This window comes from Gossypium hirsutum, chromosome D13 (genome assembly GCF_007990345.1).
Source record: "Gossypium hirsutum isolate 1008001.06 chromosome D13, Gossypium_hirsutum_v2.1, whole genome shotgun sequence".
NCBI classification, from domain to species: Eukaryota; Viridiplantae; Streptophyta; class Magnoliopsida; order Malvales; family Malvaceae; genus Gossypium; species Gossypium hirsutum.
In genome coordinates, this window is record NC_053449.1 from 62,986,975 (window position 1) to 63,007,336 (window position 20,362).

Sequence of the window (20,362 nt, forward strand, 5' to 3'; positions counted from 1 at the left end):
GTTTAACAATTTAGTCCTTGTTATCATAAAATTTCTATATTTTTCCACAATTTCACTCTTACAATACTTTATGCATATTTCATCATCTAATAACACATTCGTTAAACTTTTATTATAATTTCCTTATTCACATATTAAATTTTTTCACACTTTAACTTTTATACATTTTTCAATTTAGTCCTTATTGTCATGTAATCTATTTTTCACCATATAAGCACTTTAATCAAATAATTCATTATAATATCTTATTTCACATAACAAATTTTCATGCATATCACTTCTTTTGTTTCAATTATAAATTTCACAAAGTTTACAATTTAATCCTTAACATCATGAAGATTCATTATTTACTATAATTTACGTTAACATCACTTTGTAATCAATTCACTACTTCATTTAAACTATTTATCATAAATCTCAAATGTATGTTTGTTTCATTGAAAACAGCTTTATGAAATATTTTTAGGAAATCTGTCAAACAACAAAAAATATGTTACACAGATTCATCCAAATATCAGAAAATATTAGTTTTTCTAGAAGTCATTTTCAATGAAACAAACATAACCTAAGTCTAAAGATAAAATTGGGAAAAGTTGCCAAGTTTCGGGACTAATATGGGCCAAAAAAATAGGATCAAATTGAGAAAATTACACAAGTACAGGGACTAAATATCAATTTATCCAAAAATACCAACATAGGTTTTTTGGGTAAAGTACAAAAATAGCCACTTTTGTTTGAAATGTTATGTTTTAGCCACTTACGTTATTGTTTTGTTACGAAATGGTCACTCTATCGTTAAGCTTCATTACCTCCCTAACAGCGGTCCTACGTGGTAGTCCAAATGGGTTTTAAATGCCAAGTTGGATGTACTATATGGCAGTCCAAATTAAATTTATTTAATTAAAAATCTATTTTCATCCCAGTAATTGGACATCCAAGTTGGCATTTAAAATCCATTTGGATTGCCATGTAGGACAGCCGTTAGAGAGGTAATAGAGTTTAACAATACAGTGACCACTTCGTAACAAAACGATAACGTAAGTAACTAAAACATAACATTTCAAACATAAATGACTAAAATATAATTTGAGGCAAACAAAAGTGACTATTTGTACAGTTTACACTAGATTTTTTTTTGTTATACTTGAATAGTATGGCTTACCACAACAATTTCCAAGCAAACTCAAAACCAATCATCATTAACAAAAAGATTAACAAAGCGAAGGAAAATCCAAACTTATTTTTCACTTAATTTGTATAAATCCAAATTCAATAATAAATGAAATGTCAAATCTCTAAACCCATTAATCTCGGTAACAAAACATGCCGATAAATCAAAGATTAAGCAATTACACTTTCTTTAAACTAATATTTTCTCGAGAAAATAATTTAAAGAAAGAAAATATATATATTAGGAAATATTTTGATTTTGGTAGTGGGATTATTGCCTTTGGTGTTGATGGTGTCAAATTTATTTTAATCCCATTTTGGGGGACAAATTAAAGATTAAAATGACAAAGAAATAAAGAAAAAAAAACAAATATAGTCGTCGTCCAAATTCATGTGTCCATTTAAGGAGGGATTTTTTTAAAAACAAATTTAGGTCTAATTCTAAATTTCATCCTTTAACTTTACAGTAGTTGAGAAACCGGTCCCTCTATTTTAATTTTGTTAGAATTTGATTCTTATACTTTAGAAGTTAGTCCAATGGGAAAACATTATTAAACCTTGTTGTTAAATCCATATTCAAGAAACCGGTAGTTCAATAATCAATAAATTAATTTTCATAAAGTATAAGGACTGAATTTTAACAAATAAAAGTAAATAAACTAATTTTTTTATTTTTTTTTATGAAGTGGAGAGATGCAATTCATAATAAACATTGAAATTTGAATCCAACCCTATAAAATAATTATACGATGAAGTTAAATAAATTTCGGATTCTTACAAACTAAAATAAAATAACAAAGTTGAAACATAAATACCTTAAATTAACTCTTGAAACCTGATTATTACAAATAACTGAAACAAAGACATATGTATTTTTGTATCAAAGCAAACAACATCATCACACACACTGAACTGAAAATTGATAATTTTTAATTAAACATGAAAACTAATTTGAGAGGCTAAGTATAAAATTTTAAGTTGAACAAAATCTTATTATCTAAATTAAGACTAAAATTGAAAAAAATAAATCAAAACTCAATCACTCAAAAACAGTTTGTTTCTAACTTACTTAAGCAATTTTGTTTTATAACCTAAATATTTTTCACTGGAAAATCATTTTTTCCTGTAAAATTTAAGTTAATTATTTGGTTGTCGATGGTTACCTAAATGAGTTTTTTTTTAAAAATTTTTTATTTATTTATAATTTGTATTACACCATCTTCATCTTTCAAATTTAAACCTACCATTTTCAATATCTTTGATTTCCCACATTTTCTCCCTCATTTTCTCCTGGATTTTTTGAATAAATCCATACATATATATATAATCTCTTACATTTTATATTTTATATTAAATCCCCAGTTTCCCTGTTTATCAACTTTGCCTGCTTTTTATTTTTTTTTTGTGCGTGTGTGTGTGTTTTAAGAATCGTCTCTAATGGTGGAAGATGATTCAAGCACTGTTTTAAACACAAAACTGACTGTTTCAGCAGCAGAAACATCGGGTTCCGGCAACAGCGGTTACAAATTCCGGCCCGGAAAACGTTCCCGGGACGACCAGATTGGTTCCTTACCAAAGTTCAAAGGTGTTGTCCCACAACAAAATGGTCATTGGGGTGCACAAATATACGCCAACCATCAACGTATATGGCTCGGTACATTCAAGTCTGAAAGCGAAGCTGCCATGGCATACGACAGCGCCGCCGTTAAACTCCGAAGCGGCGATTCTCACCGGAATTTCCCTTGGACCGAACAAAACATCCAAGAACCTGATTTTCAAAGCCTTTATTCAACCGACGATGTTCTTAATATGATCAGAGATGGTTCGTATCAAGCCAAATTTGAAGACTTCGTCAAAATTTTATCAAAAAGAGATGGGAAATTAAATACAAGCAACAACGCAAACAAGAAACTTGTTCATGGTGATAAACAATTTCCATGCATGCAATTGTTTCAAAAAGAATTAACACCTAGTGATGTAGGTAAGCTTAATAGGTTAGTAATCCCAAAAAAATACGCCGTTAAATACTTCCCTCACATCTGTGAAGCCGACCGACAAGTTTCCGCCGCCGGTGGCGGCGTTGAAGACATTGAGCTTGTTTTTTACGACAAGTTAATGGTGACATGGAAGTTTCGTTACTGTTACTGGAAGAGTAGCCAAAGCTTTGTTTTAACAAGGGGGTGGAGCAGGTTTGTGAAAGAGAAGAAGCTTAATGAAAAGGATACTGTTACTTTTTATTCATGCGAATGCTCCGGAGAGGATCAAAATGGGAAGAGTTTTTTTCTCATTGATGTGAATTATAATGGTGAAAATGGGTTGGGATCGTCAGCGGCGGCGTTGGAGGAGGAGGACCGTCGTGATGATGATTTGGCGGTGGGGTTAGAGTTCAATTTGGGGTCGACGACCAAGGGTTATAGTAATAAAGCTATTGAAGGATTTGAAAATGGTGGACGTAATGTAAAGCAGAAAAGTGTTACCCTTTTTGGAGTACAAATTAATTTACTTTAATTTTCTGAATTTATAATTTAGTCCTTATGTTTTTAACTTTTCGAATTTAATATATATATAAGTCTCTGACCAAGTAAATTTTAGTATATTTTAGTATAGGTTTTTTTTGGGTTAAGTTATGAATTACGGTTTAAGAAATTAACGAAAATTTGAAGGAATATATATATATATATATTAATTTTAGTTACTTTATTGAATATATTGTTATTTGAAATAAATTTTAAGTTTTTTTTATAAAAAATTTCATATTTATTGATATAGACACACAACTATCCAAATAAATATTTATTCTCGACCAATAAATGTATTACACTTGAGAAAGTTCGAAGGTGGAGGAGTCTAGAAATTAACATGGGCCAAGAATGATCAATCTCGTAAGTAGAGAAGGCTAACTTTAGGATAATAGGAACCTAAAAAAATAGGGGGAAAACTAAATATAAAACATAGGAAGGATTAAGAGGGTTCAAATTTTGGTTAAGATCGAATTAATCAATCGAATTGATCTAATTCGGTTAATTGGTCGGTTGTCGAACTTAGTTCGGTCGGTTAATAGTTTTTTGGATTCGGTTGTCAATTAATTCGGTTCGAAATCGGGTAATTAACCAAATTAACTGAACTTAATAATTATGTAATGTTTCAAGACTTAAAATTTCCGTTAATTCGGTTAACTTTTAAGACAAATGAACATTATTGATGTATTTTTTTATATGTTTTATACATGTTTTAACCAAAAGACAAAACATATAAATTTCGGTTAATTCAGTTAACCGGAATATTTCGGTTCGGTTAACGATTAAAGGATTATACAGTTTGATTAATTCGGTTAATGCTAGTTCGGTTCGATTAATAACTGAACCAACCGTTTGAACACCTACTCTCCATCGTCCATATTCGTTGTTACCTCCACTTATCCTATTGTAGAAGAAATCCATGATAACATAGCATAGCACCAAGATCCTCCTTGCCAAAAACCTCACTCTAAGAGAGAGGAAAACAATCAAATCAACTTATTCAAGCCTAGAGACGGCTCAAGACGTCCCACAATGAAAGACTCAATGCTTCTACCACCAGCATATAATCAATATTTTAACAATTCAATTGTCATATTTTATGTTTTATTCATGCAAGTAATACGTGTCAAATTTTAAGTAAATTAAAAATGTTTAACTAATTATTTTATGTAAAAAAAATTAATGAAAGTTTGAAATTATATTATGAATCTCTCCCCATAAATTAATATTTTAAACTAAATTAATCAAATCTCGAAAATCCCATTAAAAGTTGGCCCAAATCAATTTAGACCCACGTACTTAACTGGCCAACATTCGAATACCACCTTATTCTAAAAAGGACCTACAAAAGATTACTTCAAATATATTTATATTTTAAATTTTGGGAATTTTTTACCCTAAATTTCAAATCTTGAATTTTGAATATTGGATCCCAAACCCCAAACCCAAACCTCGAACTCTAAACTCTAAACCTCGAAAAAATTGTTTTATTTTATATAAAAAAAAGTTGACTGAACTGCTAAAATTTTAATGGCTTTGATATGGTAGCATGCATGGCAATATATTATGCATCATTACTAACATGGATACATTTTTTAAAATTTTCTAATGATTTTTATTAATTTTTTAAAAATTTTATGTAGTACACATGAACAGCATCTTTGAAATTTTCATTCTTCAATAGACTTTTCTAAAAAGAAGCAAATTAAATAAAATTTTTAAAGTTAAAAGTTAAAGTGATCTAAAGAAAAAATAGGACCAAAATAAAAAAAAAAGTGAATATTAAGGACTAAATTTATCATTTTGTCAAACTTTTTATATGTTTTTTTATTCATCTTTTTTTATCAAAAAGTTTGTTAACAATTGATGCCGTAATTTAGGTGACACACAATATATATATGTTTTCAGCACTATTATCGGAATAAAAAAAATATTTCTTAAATAATTATATTTTATAAAAATATAATTCAATAAAGTAAATATATTCTTTTTAAAAAATGGTTGCACCCTTTTATATAATTTAAAAAAAACACACAGACAAATATCTTAATTTTATATTCATCAAAATAATTTGGTTAAATATTTTCTAATTTATATTTATAGTATTATAAAATGGATATAATGTAATATATTCTAATTTTTAGTATTATTAAAAAGTGGTAAACTACAAATTTAGTAACTTATGTATGGTTTAAATTACGCTTCGGTTTCCGAACTTTAAAATATTACAATATAATCACTAATGTGATCAATTTATCATGTTATGATCATCGAGTCGTTAATTATAGTTAATGGTATATTTTTTTTCCTTCTTTTTTCAGGTTAACTTTAAAAAATAAGTTAAAATATGCTCCAAGTTCATGTATTTTTCGTATATTTAAAATTTAGTCCCCTACTTTTATTTCAAGGAACTTAGTCTATCTGTTTTTTGGATTTAAAAATGCAAGTTCAATTGTTAACATTGTTAAAATTCTTCTGTTTCAATTTCTTTTTTGTTACATTGTTATTAAGTGAATATTCTTTTATTTCAAAATGTCACACTAGCAAATTTAACAAAAGAATTTTAAAGGTGTTAATAAATTGTACCTAAATTTTGAAATATAAAAAGTAGAGGGATTAAATTCATTAAAATAACAGTAAAGTGAATAAATTCTAAATGTATAAATAATAAAAGATTTGGAGCATATTTTAACCTAAAAATAATATTGTTAACGGCCACGTCGAATTGTCATTACACCCTGAACTGCAATTAACGACTCAATGACTATAGTGCAATAAATCGATAACGTTAATGATCATATAATAATTTTTTAACATTCAATGATCAAAATGTAATTTAAACTTACAATTTATCCAAAAATAAAGAATTTAAAATAAAAAAAAATGGCTCTTATGGTTAGTTACCATATTTTCTTGCTCTCTTTCTCAGTTAAAAAAAGAAATTGTAATAAATAAAAGAAATGCAAAAGGCAAAGCTTAAGTGAAAGAGCTAACAACAAGAAGTATTTTATGTTATAAATGGTTCATTTTCAGATTACACTTTCAACAAAACAAAATCCTCTCACAGGTAAATTATCTCTTTCTCTGTTCATAGGTTCCAACATTTTTGCTGCTGTATATCTAAAATGGGTACTCAAATTCTGAAAATTTCCATGCCTTTATATATGGGTTCCTTTGTTTTCTGGGAAATATGTCAAGTTTTTATTTTCAGAATGTGTGTGTTTCTTAGAGATACAAAGTGAGGAATTTTGGGTTTTTTTGCTATGGTAAAAAGATGGAATCTTTAACCGGTTATTTTCAGCTTAATTTGTATTTTTGAGGGTTTTTCTTTTGCATTTAAAGAAAAAAAACTGGTTTAGCTAATTTGGTTTTATTTATACGTGTATGAATGAGTGAAAATTTTGAGTTTAGTTGATTAGTAATTCTACAAATATGAAAAAGCCAAATGAATTTATACTCTTAAAAGCACAATGTATTCCAATTATGCATGCTCTCTATGTGCTTGTTTTTATGCTATGTAGCTTCCAAATATATGGAAACCCGTGTGAGGTAAATACTCGTATCCGACACTTACACAAGAGGCTTGAGGGTAAACATACTATGGAGGCAGGAGTCAAATTGCATTTTGTTTCTTTACTCAAAAAATGAGCAAATCAATTCATCAAATTAGTCCTGTAAAAAAACTCCATCCATTTCTATTGTCAAAAGTGAGTCGTTGTACATTAGCATGAGGTACACCTTCAATCATGTCAGTTTTTACTAGTAGAAATGGATGAAATTTTTACGGAAATGACCATTTTGCTCTTTAATCTAACGTATAGGGACTAATTTGCCCATATTTTTAGTAGAGGGGGCAAAATGCAACCTGATTCTTAGTACAAGGGCCTTCATGGTACTTATACTGAGTTCTAAGTAACATAGGTTTTATGTTATTCATTTTGTTTTTCAAATTTTCAGATTGTGCTGCTTAATATCATATTTTAACAATGGCTGCAACAGTAGCTTCCAGCCTACAAATAATGGCAGCAAGACCCTGTCTTTCATTTTCTCCTGGGGTTGTTAAAGCAGGTGCTGCCATTCTATGTTCGAATCCCAAAACGGTGTTGTGGCCGAAGCTAACGAATTCGTGCAATATATCATCTTTAAACCCTTTCCGACACGGTTTCAGATCATCCACAGTAAAGTTTAGCAAGGTTGTAACGAAAGCAATGTCTGAATCTAATGAAAATAGGCCTGTTTCTGGGTTGCCAATTGACTTGAAAGGTTCGTCTTATGTACCGTAATACTTCCTCTTGTATCATTATATTATATAAGTTTTATGGCTGCTTTCGACAGGTAAGAGGGCATTTATTGCCGGTGTAGCCGATGACAATGGATATGGCTGGGCAATAGCAAAATCTCTTGCTGCTGCAGGCGCTGAAATACTAGTCGGAACATGGGTGCCTGTAAGTAAACTAGGCCTTATCTAAGCTTTTTGTTGGTCCTGATAAACACGGCAGCATGTTGACAATAGAGTTCTCCTTGTAGGCTTTGAACATATTCGAAACCGGCTTGCGACGGGGAAAGTTCAATGAATCACGCTTGTATGAGCTGTTTATAACTTATATGCCATAATATCATCAATATTTCATGAATTAATGGAAGTTGATATTTCAGATTGCCGGATGGCTCTTTAATGGAGATTACCAAAGTATATCCTCTAGATGCAGTCTTTGACAACCTCGATGATGTACCCGAAGATGTAATGGATATATGTTTATGGTTTCTCTAGAGATTTTATGTGCTGACAAGTTCATATATCTTCGCAAACTTAAAATCGTGGTTGCTTCGTGCAGATTAAAACGAATAAGCGTTATGCCGGATCCTCAAAGTGGACCGTTCAGGTATGTACGAACGTACCTACTAGAACTTCACCTTCAGAACTTTTCGAGCCTAAAAGTTTAGGTCACAGGTAAATTTTCATGGCAGTCAGTGCATTTGTGATTTTTGTGTTATGTTCTGTATGTGTTGTAGGAAGTTGCTGAATCCGTTAAACAAGATTTCGGAAGCATTGACATTCTCGTGCATTCACTAGCCAATGGCCCCGAGGTAAAGGAGGTTTGAGGTTCGGTCGCTAACAGTTTCAGCTATGTTCATAACGAGCAATTATTCATTAACAGGTCAGCAAACCTCTTTTGGAGACATCCCGGAAAGGATACCTTGCAGCTTTATCTGCTTCAAGTTACTCCTACGTTTCCTTACTCAAACATTTTCTCCCCTTAATGAATCCAGGCATGTCCTTTTTTTTATCTCAGTTTATCATTTTGTTCTCTGCACCTGCTTAATTCTTGTAGTGTTTCTGAAATAAGCTATTGCTGATGCAGGAGGTTCTTCAATTTCTCTTACGTACATTGCTTCTGAGCGAATAATTCCAGGGTAGGTTTTTCCGTGTTTCATTGGCTTACTATTCCGAAAACAAAGTCAAGTCTCAAATAGCGTCATAATGCAGATATGGCGGAGGTATGAGTTCTGCTAAAGCAGCTCTCGAAAGTGACACAAGAGTGAGTTCTAATTTGTTTTCGACTCGTCTACGTATGAACTTGATCACATAGTTGGTTTCCCGAGTCTGGCATGTTTATTTTCCCTCATTAAATTTCAGGTCCTTGCTTTTGAAGCAGGAAGAAAACATAAAATCCGGGTCAACGCAATATCTGCTGGTAAGAACAACTCAGTCTTGCACTTAATATTTTCTGGTTAATCCATAAATTTATGCTTCTAGCAAACAGGCCCTCTAAGAAGTCGTGCTGCGAAAGCAATTGGATTTATTGACATGATGATCGAATACTCGAAGGCCAATGCACCTCTCCAAAAAGAACTATCTGCAGGTGATTCGACGGAACTAACTGAGATTTTAATTTAATTAACCATATGGTTAATAAATTAATGATAAAATGATGAAACAGATGAAGTGGGGAATACTGCTGCTTTCTTGGCATCTCCATTGGCTTCGGCTATCACGGGTGCCGTCATATATGTTGATAACGGTTTGAATGCAATGGGTATCGGAGTTGACAGTCGCATATTTAAAGACCTCAACATTCCGAGCGACAAGCACTAGAATCGGGTACAGCAAGGTCGAGACCCGAAATTCAATGCCGAATGTTTAGTATCGATGTTTAATCTCCATTGCCCGGCCTCTTTAAACTTTTCTGTTTTTGGTAGATTGAGTTTTGTCACAATAGGTTTCAGCAAAATTGTGGATGAACAATTTCAATTAATGGATGGATTTGTTGGGGTGTTAAGAGTTAAACAGCCCTTTCATTGTTTCATTTAATACTTTTTTGTATTTTATTTAATATTCTTTTTAAAATTTTAGGTGATGCATGATGTAATTTTATATTGTTCTGTCATCACACATTAACGAAATCTAATATCTTAGTATAAGAACAAAATCTAATTTTAACACCTAAGCTGATGTGATAGTTAAAAATTAATTTGAAATTTAGATATGATTTGAAAAATTATGCGTAATTATTCTGAACAATTTTTTTACCAAGAGGTACTCATTAAAATAAAAATACGTCGAATGAGTCTATAACTAAATTGATACCATTAATGCAACAAGTCAAAAACGATATATTCACTAGTATGGTATTGACTTAATTTTTATTGCAACACTCTTAAGCTAGTATTATATTCGGATTTAAGGGTTTAGGGTTATGGGTAGCTTTGAGAATTGGAAAAATTAAATAAAAGGGAAAACCACACCCAATGTTTCTAAGTTATTTGTAAGTTTATGTTTAGATAACTTAACTTCAAAATGTTACAAAATAATCACTGAATTATTCAAAAAATTTCTTTTGAGTCAATAAACTATTCAAAAGTTTTTATTTAAGTCACTGGGCTGTTAAGCTTTTTTTAAATAGTTCGGGTAGCAAGCTCCAAGCGACGGTTCGATGATCAATACCCATCAACAAATAGAAAAACATACCTTAGGTCGAAGTAGATATGATGGTCAATGTTAAAAATCGGAGAATAAAACTATTTAGATTTTGATTTGCAAATTCATGATGTTCAATGTTGTTTCATGGAAAAAATAAAACTAGAAGAAAAAGGAAAAAAGAACTTTCGATTGGCATAGACGGTAAGAACAAAGAAGGTCATATAGTAGCGATTTTAATAACCCATTAACTTAAACTTTGGAATAATTCGGTCATTAGTTTATAACTTTTTGAAGTTGGGTGACTAAAATAAAATTTTACTAATAGCTTAGTGACTTTAGGGGTAATTTACCCAAGCTAAAAAAATAAAATAAAAAATAAAGTTGCCCAAGTTGAGCATTCAATCAATTCATGGCCTTCGTATTGTACATTGATTATTGAGTAGTCCAACTAAACAAACACTGTAAACTCCCATTAAAAAAAAAATCTTTTCACACCTCATTCAATTCATTCTATTACTTTCAAGCCCCCCCCCCCCACTTTTTCTCCATTAATTTCATCTCTCTCTATAAGCTTTCAATCCAACAATGCCCAACTATACATTAGAGTCATCCACAGTCGAAACCCTTGATGGAGTCAACCTAATGACCAGAATTTTCAAACCAAAACAAGTGAAAGACAACATGGTAATCGTCCTTGTCCATCAATACTCCATCATGGGTGGTTGTCAAGCTCTTATGAAAAGGTGTTGGACAGTCGACCGGGAAACCTTCTCTTACAGGTTTTGCTGAAGTTGCCGATGTTGTTGCTGTTTGCAATTGGGTTTCTCAAAATCTGTCTCCTAATAAGATTTTGTTGGTGGGTTCTTCTGCAGGTATGGTATAATTGTTGTTTTTTGGGGGCAAATAGCTTGATTTTTTATATGGAGGATTAGATTATTTTTGTTTAGATTTAGATCCTATTAGATAGGGTATTAAATTCTATATAATTTGGTTTTAGAAGACAAATAATAAAGTTTAATTTCTTCGTAACATTGAAGAGAAAGTTAATTGGAAAAGTTATATTTTGTATGATTTGTAGGTAGATTTAACTCTAGCTTGTTTCTCAAGTGCTAATCATGTAATTTGATAATAAAAAAATTGGTATTTTGGACTACGGTTGTTCACCCCATATCTACGTTGTGGGATTGAATCGCAAGAACTGCCTGCTAGTTGTGTGGGGTAGTGATCTGTTCCTTCCAGTGGCGTGCGAGTTATAAAAAGATGGTATTTTTATTTTAGGCTTATCAATGATTTCAGGTTGCTTCTTGATAAAATCTATCACTGTCCTTGTTTTAGAAAAAAGGAAATTCCAGTGATGAATTCAAGTGCTAATCATGTAATTTGATTAAAAAAATGGTAACTTTATTTTAGTCTTATCAATGATTTCAGGATGCTTGTTAATAAAATCTTTTACTTTCCCTTTCTTTATAAGATGAAATTCTAGTGATGAATTCAAGTGCTAATCGTGTAATTTGATTAAAAAAATGGTAACTTTATTTTAGTCTTATCAATGATTTCAGGTTGCTTGTTGATAAAATCTTGTACTTTCCCTTTTTGTAGAAAAAAAGGAAATTCTAGTGATGAATCCATAGTTACTTGTGATTTCTTGTTTTGCTTGCTAGTGGTTCTTGATTTATGATCTATACTTTTCGAATTTGGTAAATACATATCTAATAGATGTGTAGATGATTTAGTATAGTAGATTGTTGACTATTGTTTTAGGAAATGATCTGTTGGGAAGTTCAATCGTTTTCATTGCCTTCAAAGTTTACTAATAGTTGCATGACCATTTTGTAGCTTTTTATAGTTGGGTGACCAAAAAAGAAATTTACTAATAGTTGAGTGACTACTAGTGTTGTTTACCCTTTTTTATTTGCTTCACTTTGTCTGTAAAAGTAAAGGTTATTACTTTTGGCTAGTTCTTAAGACAAATTTGATGAGCTTTGTTTCTTCACTGTGCTGTACTTTATATATAAAGATGAAGGGTTAGCAAGATTCTTATTACAGGCTTAAATCAAAGGGAAATTAGTGAATTTGTATAAGGTTAACTAATGTTTTTTTTCCTTGGAGTGGAAGTTGTTGATGTGTTGTGGATTTAGGGTTAGTATTTTGCTTTGGGGAGACAATTTTCATTAATGATGATTAGAAAGAATATTAGGTGATCGATTCAAAAAAGGATTGTATGAAATGGTGATGCCACATCAACATATATCACTTACACTCAAATCGTGTAACGTAAGCAACTTTGTATGAAAAGTAAACTAAATCATTAATGCATCATATGTGTAATTAAATTATGAAAAATTATTTCAGTAATGCATTAATGGTTCGGTTGACTTTTCATACAATTTTGATATTGCATGGTTTGAGTGGAAGTGATATATGGTGATGTGGCGTCACAGTTTCTTTGCAGGAAAATCTGTGAGGATTGTGGCATTGAGCTTTTCATGGGCCTTTTATACATTAAAAATGATCATTGTTAGGTATCACATGTTCTTACAGCTTTTTATTAGTTTGTGCGTGGATTGTATGGTTTCTATCTAGCCCAGTAAATCACCCGTATAACTGATTTGCCAAGGTTTTGTTTTCTTTTACATTAAATTGTCTTGCTGTTTCAGAGATAAAATGGGTTCTTTTTGTTGCAGGGGCACCAATTGCTGGTTCCGCAGTAGATCAAATTGAGCAAATCATTGGCTACGTAAGTCTGGGTTACCCTTTTGGCATGATGGCCTCAATCCTTTTCGGACGTCACCATAAAGCCATTCTTCAGTCCCCAAAACCGAAACTCTTCGTCATGGGAACTGAGGATGGGTTTACGAGCGTGAAACAGCTTAATAACAAGTTGAAATCAGCAGCAGGTCACAATGAAACACGTTTAATCGAAGGAGCTGGCCACTTCGAAATGGAAGGCCCTGCTTTTGATTCTGAGATGGTGAAATGTATCCTTGAATTTATTGCCTCTTTGTAGGACAAGTAACCAGTTCTTGTACTAGTTGCTTGATGAATTTTGCATTGCTTTTGCATTTATTGATTTTTTTGTGTATATATATATTGCAGCTTGCAGGAAGTTAGACCTTTTTTGGTTCCAAAATTCCAATCAATGATGTTTTTGATGAAAGTGAAAATATGGGCCCCCCACTGAACATGACCACAACCAAATGAAGAAGATAGAGACAAAGAGGATAAAGCAACACAATGAAAATTAAAAAAACTTTTACAAGGTCAGAATATTATCATTCACTAGCATTTAAAAAAATTTTATACAAAGCATTTTTCAAGTTAAAAGTCAAGTTACAAATGAGACTAAACCCAATGAACCTTCTGCCTAAAAAGATTATGTACCAAAGGAAAAAGGCATTTTAGCCTAGCTGATATAAGAGTATCACAAAACAGGGTACAAAAAAAGCTTCTGCTGCTGAATGCATAAAATATGCTATGGCTAAAATGGCATATATCATTATCATCAAACTGCAGTTTTCTCCATGCCCTTGGTTGATCCATTGATTGTCCTTGAGAGATACGGATGCTCCCCATCTGCTTTTAGGCCAAACAAATAAATAAAAACTAAAAACTATTAACTACCCAAACTATGTATGTATTTTAGACATCCATTGCATAAAATAGATGAATAAATAACAGATGTCTTTCTTCATGAATAAAGCTATTAACAACCCCCCCCTCTTGGTGGGTACATAAGAGCTCACACAAGCTTAAACATATACAAGCTCTTTTTATGGTTTTTCATCTTGCTGCTGTTTTAAATAATGAGGCAGGCTTAAGATAGGATCTATGTTATACATTGATATTCTTGCCTGTTTGAAATTTGTATCATTGCTTTTGTTCTTATGGGAATATGACAGTGAAGAGGGGAAAAAAACTAATTGGAAATTTTACACCCTTGCCACAGGTAAACCGAACATCCAAAAGCTACAATTAGATTGTGTACAATAGAAGCTGGTGCATATCCTTATTTTAACTAAAATTATATAACTTATGCAATCAGTGATTACCACTTTCACCATCGGAAGCATCTTCGAGTCTGGCAATTGCATCAACTAGGGCTTGTTCATGTTCCTGCAATAATGATCCATCATCATTGTTGCAATAGCTGATGTAGAACAACACATGAAAATCATTAGAGGACAATACTTACATTCAACACTTTCTTAGCTTTCTCAATCTCCACAGGATCGGGATGGTTTGCACCGAAAACTTTTTCCACCTATTCAAATTTCCAAAATTAGAATACAATCACACAACATATTTTGACAAAAACTGTATAGTAGATGATCTTTCAGCCGCAATAATACCTCCTTAATTAGAGTATCTGTATGAAGTATCTCAATATCACCCAAAACCTTTTTCCCAACACCATTTTGTGTCAAAGGGAAATCCTTTTTGCCCTGACCCTTTAAATTCCCCCTACCTCTTCCTGCTCCAACCACCCCACCACCATAAGCCATGGACTTCTTAATCCCAGGGCCTGGTCCAGGACGGCCACCTCTACGGGATATTGCAGGATCATCACCTTCCCATCTAATATCTTCAGGAGATATCTACCATCATATATAAAATAATCAGTCAGGTGGCAAGAAAGCATAAAGAAAGGATTTACTCTGATGTTGTATTAAATAACCAAAGAAATGGATAAATAAAAATACCATTCTATGTTTCTTACAGCTCATAATGAGCCTCAAGTAGTGAAATGCATAAGAAGATTGTAAAAGACATCCTAGGAAGTAACAAAAAATTGAGAGAAGCTATAATTGAAAAAGTTACCACTTCAGCAGGTAATATTACAAACTTAGAACAGCTCCAAAACATTGAGCCTTACCCTCTGAATATATCGCAAAACCCTTGATAAGTTAGAATGAGAATGATAATAACGAAGCAAATTGTCAAGATGTGAAAACAGTTGATGACATTGGTCGGTACTTTATAACACAACTTGAATTGATTAATGCTTGGATCAACTAGGAAATATAACTGTATCACATGATCCTTGCTCATATTTTAATAGATATATCTAAATAAAGGCAAGAGTAAATTGGGACCTCCAAATTTCATTATTTCCAAACCCAACTGCACTTGAATTCAAGAAAATCGTATTGATCATTCGCTTAACTAGTAAGATTGACATTGTACTGAAAGTCTGTAACTCTATGAGATATAACCATATCTCTGGAAACACATGGTTCAAGCCACAAGGATAAGCATGCATATAAATTCTACAATGTCTTGTCAATGGCATAAAAGTTTCCGAGAAAAATATGCAACAAACTTGAAAGTTGTTTTTATTAAAAACTGTACAGAATATGCTAACTGAAGGTAAATCAGGTAATACAAAGCAATAATACATTGCATGAGATAGCATAAAACACAATAATCCTACCTCTTTGAGATTGACCCATTCCCAAGTTTCATCTGCTGTATTAATGTCATAAACCAAAGCATGCCGCCCCTATCAATATGGAAACATAGGATTATAAAGAGCTCCATTAATTAACATCTTAATGTAAAAACTACAAAACATACCTCAAGTCGGTTATAGTCTGTAATAACAGCCTCATAGAAATGGTTGTCTTCAGGCCACCTTGTCCAAACTTTCCTTCCGATTAATGGATCATATGGTGCTGCTTCAGCAGATTCATTTGTTGCAAAGGCCCCAGAAGACATACGGTTAGAAGCCTGGGGTCTGCCAGGAAGACCTGTGGAAGTGTACTGCGTCGACTTCATTGAGGATACAGCAAAATAATATACATCATCAGTAAATGATGAAAATAGGATATGCATATTAGCTTTCGCTTGGAACAAAGTGACTCACTGATTTTGACTTCTTGCTCTTTGCACCTGAGGGAGGAGGACCTCGTCTCAGGGCTGATGAAGATGGTTGCATAGATGGATGCAGTGCAGGAGATGGTGCAACCATAGATAATGAAGCTACAGATTGTGATGTTTTCTGTTTCTTGCGTGATCCTGATACTGAAGGACTAGGTACAGGGTCATGAATAGGCTGACTTGTACTGAGCATTCCAGGCTGGATCCCACCTGCTGCTCTCCATTCTCTAACAGCAATGATAGATCATAATTCCCATTAAAATGCAGAGATGATAAGAAGTCATTCAATATTTAATAAATGCTGCTCAACAGAGCATGACATAGTATAGTCAGACCTTATCCTCCGGATCATGTCATCAGCATTAACCCTTGATAGAAGTTCTCTATGTTCCTCATCTGACACTCTCAACTCCTTTCTGAGTTCAGTAATTAAACTTTCCTTCTCCTGAGAGGGAAAACATATTTGGTTTAAAATAGTTTTAAAACCTACTTGACACAAATTTTATGGGATAAATTATTGAATAAGTATTTTGACAAATACCCAAGTTAAAGCATCTGATTGAGCTTTGAAGGCCCGCAGGACCGAACTGTATGCTTCCTGCTCAATGAGATGGATTTGTGTTTCCATGTCACCATGAATCCTAGGCAAAGGAGCAACTGCTGATCTTCCATTGCCCATAGAACCAACAACTGTTGATCTTCCATTTCCTGCAGCAGTTCGACCCCCTCTTTGAAACCTATTCTGATGTGAAGAAGGGAGGTCATCATCTGTTCCTGCAGTTGTTTCAGATCAGGAAAAAATCATCAACTGAGTTAAGCTTCTATGAGAAGGCAAAATCTATGCAAAGGCTTGCAGAACACTTCAAGACAATGCAGAAATTACAACATTGAGAAGGAGAGAATGGGGTGAGAAAAAAAGGAGCTCAAACCTTTTGTGAGGACAACATATTAAATATAGGGTTATGAACCCTAAATCTTCACTCAATTTAACCAAGGAAAGCCACTTAATTTTCCCATCAATAAACCAAGCTCTTTAAATCTCAAAGTCATCAAATATATGAGGGAAAGAAAAAAAACAAACTAAAAATGAACTTTCAACTCACCACTGCTATCAGAAAGCTCATAGTCCATGATAGCTCCTTCAAATTCAATAATCAGTAAAATCTATGAAATAACCTATGAACCAATACAAGCACCAAAAACAAGCTGCCAAGTTCTTGTGAAAGACAAAGAACAAATACCTGGAAACAATAAAAATCCAATTAATTGATAAGCTTCAATTTAGCTAAACTAGCTATAAGCTCAGTATTCTAATATTTAGTGCTACAAGAATTAACAACAATAAATTATAAAAATAAACCCTAGCTGAACTCCAGAACCTTCAAATGTATTCTTAAAAATGTTAAGCACGGAAATTATACTTGCCACTTATTGCTTCAAACTAGATTAGTAAGATCAAAACAACGTGACAGTTTCAGGTGTTTTACAAATATGATTTAGGTTTTTGGCTTAATGAATTTGCCTTAGTTACTGCTTCTAACTATATGCATAGAAACGCCAATTCGTGTTTGCTTTGTTACTTGCATTTCAGTTCTATAAGCAAATTTGAATGAAGGAACAAAAAATTAAAAATTGAACTCTTTCTGAAGAAGAAAATACATGAATAGAGGAATAGCCATTGTATTTTCTTCATGTTTCAGTTTTTAGTCAAATTACCATTTTGCTTTTGTTAGTTAATTTTACTCCACAGCAACTCGCTTTTCATGAGGCAAAATAAAAATGAATTCGATAAATTCTTTGAAACAAAAACCTAATTCCCAAATCTAAGATCTTAACTAAACAGACAATGCAGAAATTCAAGCTTTCAATTCCAAATTAAGCTTCGAAATATTCAACCACTCTCGCCGTTTTAAAACCAAACAAATAAATACACATTAAAAACAAAATTCAAGTCAATTTCATCAACTACAAACCCTGCATTCACAAAATTCGTCTCCTAGAGGAAAAAAAACCTAACAAGCGCACCTTGCTCGACCAAATCCCTTCTATTCTGAGGATCGAAAAGGCAATTAATTCGCCGAAAACCCTTCAGATTCCAACAAAAAATCACTTCCAATCAACTTCGAAACTACACTTTCTCCGAAAACTCTTCGAACCCCGAGACAAAAATTGCAGCCAAAGAAGCTCGAAAGAAGCTAAATCTTGAGAAACCGATTTCGTCCGAGGAAATTTCCGTTTCTAAATTTTCGATTTGTGCTTGAAACTTGAACAATGACGATAATTTGAGGGATTAAGGAGAGGCTTCGAAATACAAATTAGGGATAAATTTAGGGTTTAGAGAGCGGATTTTGATGTGAAAACAAAAAGATATGGTTTTTTGGATTTGCGAGAGAGTGTGTGTGTGCGCGCGCGTGCTTGAGAAAGGGAGGGGAAGAGAAAGAAGGCGGACTTGAAATATGTTTTATACGGCACAATTTTTTTAAGGTTTGAGTTCCGCTCTCTATGCTCTTAATGGCTAATTCGTCTCATTTTGTTTAGGAACTAGGTTTACTTTTGTGCCTAATTTAATAGTTGGATTTATTTTAGTCCTTAAATTTAAAAATATAAAAATTCAATGAACATCATCGCTTGAATATTAAAAAATATTTTTTTAGAAGTGATGACATGACACAAACTTAAAATGTCACGTACAATGTTCTAATAACCAGACCAATGGTTAAACTGGTCAGATCACTGATTCTCGATTTAACTTGTTTGATAAATTTAGCTGTTAGGCCAACAATAATTAAAAATTTATAAAAATTTAAAAATAAAAATTTTATTAAATGGAATTAACCTATTCAACTAATGATTTTTTCTCAATTTTTAATTAAGTAGTTTCTTATTCAACCGGTTCAACTTCTATGTTCAGACTAATATACAGATTGGTTTTCAGTCTAATTAATCCAGTCCTATTTCAAGAATACTGATCACATAATCAGATATTGATGGAATTCAAGTTCAATGACGAAAATAAATCTAGTTACCAAGTTCAAGTACCAAAGTGAACCCAAAAAAAATATTGGTACGAAAGTGAACCTAGTTGTCAAGTTCAGGGAAAAAATTTATATTATCCCTTTTGTTTAATGTCAAATTATTCCATCACTCCTTTTGCTATATGTAGGTCACGAATTTAGCCCATAAACTCTAATTTGAGATTTTTAATCTCTGTTTTTTTCGAATTTTTAGTTTTGAAATTTTATACGGCAAATATATTATCATACAAATAATATTATGTGAACTTGTTATTTTTTACATAATACTCACAAGAAAAAAATCAAGTCATTTTAACTAATGGATTTAAAAATATCACATAAAAAATCGATTAAAATCATAACTTACACATAGTGCAAAATTAATAATATAAATTGACCTGACGTATTTAACTACCACTATTTGTATCAAGTTTAAAATTTTAAATTCAAAAAGTAAATGAATTAAAATCGTACAATAAAACTATTAATGGGTCGTTTCATAATTAAATTTCAAAATAATTTTCAAATTTATATCCATTTTGAACCATTTGATCCAACCAATCAGCTCGCTTCATGGTTTCAAAATTTTATAAATTATGGAAATATTTATTTATATTTTTTATTTTTTATATAAATTTTAATTTAAAAATATTTGTGTATTATTTAAATCAAATTCCAATGAATAAAATGAATAAAAAATTTAGACGTTGGATATTTACTTAAAAAAATAAACTTAAAATTTTATCAAAATTTAAACCAAATAAAAATATTAAAATCCGTGTCGGATCCAACTTACAGGTATTAAAGTTTTTATATAAAAATAAATTTAAAAAATAAAACAATATTTTATACTCTTATGA

General features: G+C 31.9%; 3 protein-coding genes and 1 pseudogene across 6 annotated transcripts; 3 read left to right on the top strand and 1 right to left on the bottom strand.

Moving 5' to 3' along the window:
- Positions 1-2,607: 2,607 nt before the first annotated feature.
- On the top strand, positions 2,608-3,678 carry LOC107950787 (AP2/ERF and B3 domain-containing transcription factor At1g50680). Its single transcript, XM_016885770.1, has one exon. It carries the CDS (start codon positions 2,608-2,610, stop codon positions 3,676-3,678), a length of 1,071 nt encoding a protein of 356 aa, XP_016741259.1.
- A 2,913-nt stretch (positions 3,679-6,591) lies between these two features.
- LOC107945393 (enoyl-[acyl-carrier-protein] reductase [NADH], chloroplastic) lies at positions 6,592-10,002 on the top strand. The gene is made up of 13 exons (XM_016879380.2): positions 6,592-6,756; positions 7,647-7,952; positions 8,025-8,134; positions 8,217-8,272; positions 8,346-8,430; positions 8,525-8,572; positions 8,703-8,777; positions 8,849-8,960; positions 9,053-9,104; positions 9,178-9,229; positions 9,328-9,385; positions 9,455-9,553; positions 9,632-10,002. Exons 2-13 carry the CDS (start codon positions 7,676-7,678, stop codon positions 9,784-9,786), a joined length of 1,179 nt encoding a protein of 392 aa, XP_016734869.1. The 5' UTR covers positions 6,592-6,756; positions 7,647-7,675; the 3' UTR covers positions 9,787-10,002.
- A 1,035-nt stretch (positions 10,003-11,037) lies between these two features.
- On the top strand, positions 11,038-13,677 carry LOC121225305 (uncharacterized; annotated as a pseudogene).
- A 175-nt stretch (positions 13,678-13,852) lies between these two features.
- Positions 13,853-18,961, bottom strand: LOC107945385 (protein EMSY-LIKE 3). 4 transcript variants are annotated; one of them, XM_041109553.1, is made up of 11 exons: positions 18,514-18,961; positions 17,592-17,627; positions 17,030-17,262; positions 16,824-16,933; positions 16,475-16,715; positions 16,186-16,380; positions 16,043-16,111; positions 14,961-15,206; positions 14,804-14,872; positions 14,661-14,724; positions 13,853-14,187 (listed from the first exon to the last, which is right to left on the bottom strand). In XM_041109553.1, the coding sequence occupies exons 2-11, from the start codon at positions 17,617-17,619 to the stop codon at positions 14,114-14,116; spliced, it is 1,329 nt and encodes a 442-aa protein (XP_040965487.1). In that variant the 5' UTR covers positions 17,620-17,627; positions 18,514-18,961; the 3' UTR covers positions 13,853-14,113. The 4 variants fall into 4 exon arrangements, with proteins under 4 accessions (XP_040965487.1, XP_040965488.1, XP_040965486.1 ...); XM_041109554.1 differs by having other exon boundaries at positions 13,853-14,184; positions 18,514-18,960; XM_041109552.1 differs by having other exon boundaries at positions 17,592-17,729; positions 18,514-18,960.
- Positions 18,962-20,362: the final 1,401 nt, after the last annotated feature.

Excerpts from the sequence above, each read along its gene's own strand:
- LOC107945393 (XM_016879380.2), top strand. The coding sequence starts at position 7,676 with ATGGCTGCAACAGTAGCTTCCAGCCTACAAATAATGGCAGCAAGACCC. Across the intron at positions 8,431-8,524 it reads TCGATGATGTACCCGAAGAT|ATTAAAACGAATAAGCGTTA; the intron begins GTAATGGATATA and ends TGCTTCGTGCAG. Across the intron at positions 8,961-9,052 it reads TCTCCCCTTAATGAATCCAG|GAGGTTCTTCAATTTCTCTT; the intron begins GCATGTCCTTTT and ends TTGCTGATGCAG.
- LOC107945385 (XM_041109553.1), bottom strand. The coding sequence starts at position 17,619 with ATGGACTATGAGCTTTCTGATAGCAGTG. Across the intron at positions 16,112-16,185 it reads CAGACTATAACCGACTTGAG|GGGCGGCATGCTTTGGTTTA; the intron begins GTATGTTTTGTA and ends CCATATTGATAG. Across the intron at positions 14,873-14,960 it reads CAGATACTCTAATTAAGGAG|GTGGAAAAAGTTTTCGGTGC; the intron begins GTATTATTGCGG and ends AAATTTGAATAG.
- LOC107950787 (XM_016885770.1), top strand. The coding sequence starts at position 2,608 with ATGGTGGAAGATGATTCAAGCACTGTTTTAAACACAAAACTGACTGTT.